Source organism: Orbicella franksi, chromosome 11 (assembly GCF_964199315.1).
Source record: "Orbicella franksi chromosome 11, jaOrbFran1.1, whole genome shotgun sequence".
Classification (NCBI taxonomy): domain Eukaryota; kingdom Metazoa; phylum Cnidaria; class Anthozoa; order Scleractinia; family Merulinidae; genus Orbicella; species Orbicella franksi.
Window position 1 is genome coordinate 10,586,901 of NC_138155.1, and position 2,500 is coordinate 10,589,400.

Sequence of the window (2,500 nt, forward strand, 5' to 3'; positions counted from 1 at the left end):
AAAGAATCCGTACATAGAGTTCAGAGCTGCTTTATAGTTTTCAAAATTTAAGGTGGCTCTGAACCCTATGTACAGTGTTGGTGATATATCTCCAGCCAGGTCTGTCGCTGGCCTGTTGTTGAAATGGGGTCGTACAGTATATGGAAGCAGACAGGCCAAAGCGAGCTGGTCCAAATATTTAAGCTTTCCAGCTCCAGAGACGTTAACAATTCATTACGCACTCACAATTTACAAAACGTCACAAAGTCCTAATAATTCACAACTTTCAAAAAACGTACGTTTTGATAATGAGGATGGAATTTGCCAGAAGAAATTTTGCTTTGGGATATTTTGCACAGATCTTGAACAGCGCTTGGGTTCTAGCCAAATAATTTCTCGTTCGGATCACGCACTAAGCCACTAAACTCGTGATATTCGCCTTTGATTCTGTCAGGGCCTCTACACCAATGCCAAGCTGACAGTGATTGCCATTCTCGGGCAAAGTGTGATATCGGAAAGTGCTATTGTCGAGGAAACAGCACCGGAAACGGGAAATTCTGCAGAGGTAATTATTATGTATCATTCAAATCTAAGGCAAGGTTTACTCTAGACAGGAGGAATTTTCAAAGGGAGGGTTCACTCTGAAAAAGTATTAAATGTTTTCCATCTACACTACGCCGGACGAGTTTTCAAACGCAACAATCACCGGTCATTTGGATTTTGTTGGAGGAAAACTCGCACAGGGAAATCACATAAAATCACTCATCGTGACACCGTCCTTTTCAAAAAGCTCCTTTTTGATTTTCTTTCTTTTTTTTTTTTTTTTAATGTCCACGCGAAAACGAAAAGTCGGCGTTTTGAAATTCCTCCGGCTGGAAGAGCGTTTTCGGAAAGCTTAGTTTCGTCACGGATTAGTGTGGACCAGGCCTGAGAACCCTTATTCCTATCCCCTTCAACTATAGCATCCACGGACTTTTAGTTTTTTAGAGCGTAAATCCGAAAATATCGAGAATCGGCCGACAGAAGCGAAATAACGAATTTTTTCTTGTTTGGTGAAAAGAACTCATTTAGCTAACTATTTTCGGAAATGACATCAAAGGGTTCGATTTCCTTTTCCTTTCTTCGAAATGTGCAAAACTTGAAAATTCGGCCACAGGACCTTCAGCGGCGGCCATGAGGTTTGAGATTTGGCACATGTTCAACATGCTCGTATGGACGTACCAAACGTTGTCTTAACATGTCCTTTACACAGTTTGTGGGGCATCTCTTAAACTTTACTCGGGACTAATTTTGTTTAAAAATGTTGTTTTTTACAAAATAGTCAACCCTCGGAAGCTGAACCATTTACAGACTTAAAGTGACAAGGCTAATATTAGCAAACTTTGAACTTGTCAAATGCTCTCTGTTATATTTTAGTCAAGTAAATAAATATAACCAAGTAAAAGGAGGTTTTTTGTTCTACTTGCCTGGAAAAAAATGCAGGTCGCCCGTAAAAACTGTTTCGTCGGGAGAATTTTCCGTAGGGTCACTTTGACGCATATCTCACTTTTAATTTTTTACTGCGCAATTGCTATTACTTCCGACTTTTTTATTTTATACATTCCCACTAAGTCTTTTAAGGTAAAGAATTGAAATAAATCCAAGATAAGAAGTTCAAACAAGTTTTTACAACTCAGCTTATCAATAGACAAATTCAATCTCTAATGGTTTTTCAATAGCACTGGTACTTTATCCTGAGTCACACAAACTATTTCATACGGTAGCGAATTTTGTGCAGTATGACTAAAGGGTCTGTCTACTTTCCGTCTAGAAAATAACGCTGGTGGCCCGTAAAAGTAATTCCGTTGAGAGAATTTTTCAGGAAGGCTCCTTTACAGCGCATCGTATCAGAGTTCACTTAGATAAATCTCCCAGTTGCGATGATAAAACGGAATTAAAATAAAATTAAACATGGAAAGAACTTAGCTGAAAGGTTTCGGGGGTAAGTTAGTATTTTCATCTATATTCTGCCTTTGAAGGTTTACTATTAAACGGTTACTGTTTCGCTCAAAGTTGTTTACTTTACTTTACAAATATTTGTTTGTCTTTGATCATATTCCCGATCATATTAATCATATAATTGGCTAGTGTGATCTATGTTCTGGTAACACAACGTATTTATTAGGGCTTCACAGCTTTACACAGCACTTCGTTTTCGCGGCTTTCGACATGCATCGTTTTACAACTTTTGCAAAGAAACACGAAAGAACAACGCGAGTCACGTGACGCTACAAATACTATTGCGGGGTACCCACGGGGTACCATTACAAGTCAAGTCTGTTCGGTTTCTTGCTTAGTCTATCCGTGCGGGTGTAACGGGCTGTAACAACCTAATCTACCCACAATTCAGTAGAAATTACTTTTAGGATGTACTTATGTCGTTTCCAGTTTTCCCTTATTAAATTGTCGGCGATACGGAATTACTTTAACATCCCATAGACCTGTACTGGAATGTAATCATCCGTGTAGATGTTTACTTAGA

At 38.8% G+C, this 2,500-nt stretch overlaps 1 protein-coding gene across 1 annotated transcript in view; it reads left to right on the forward strand.

The window, feature by feature from the left end:
- Positions 1 to 2,500, forward strand: part of LOC145502371 (zonadhesin-like) — a 31,786-nt gene that overhangs the window by 20,798 nt on the left and 8,488 nt on the right. The window contains exon 12 of the mRNA XM_081481685.1: positions 434 to 544. Coding sequence (XP_081337811.1) covers positions 434 to 544 — 111 coding nt within the window. The remainder of the gene's footprint in view (positions 1 to 433; positions 545 to 2,500) is intronic.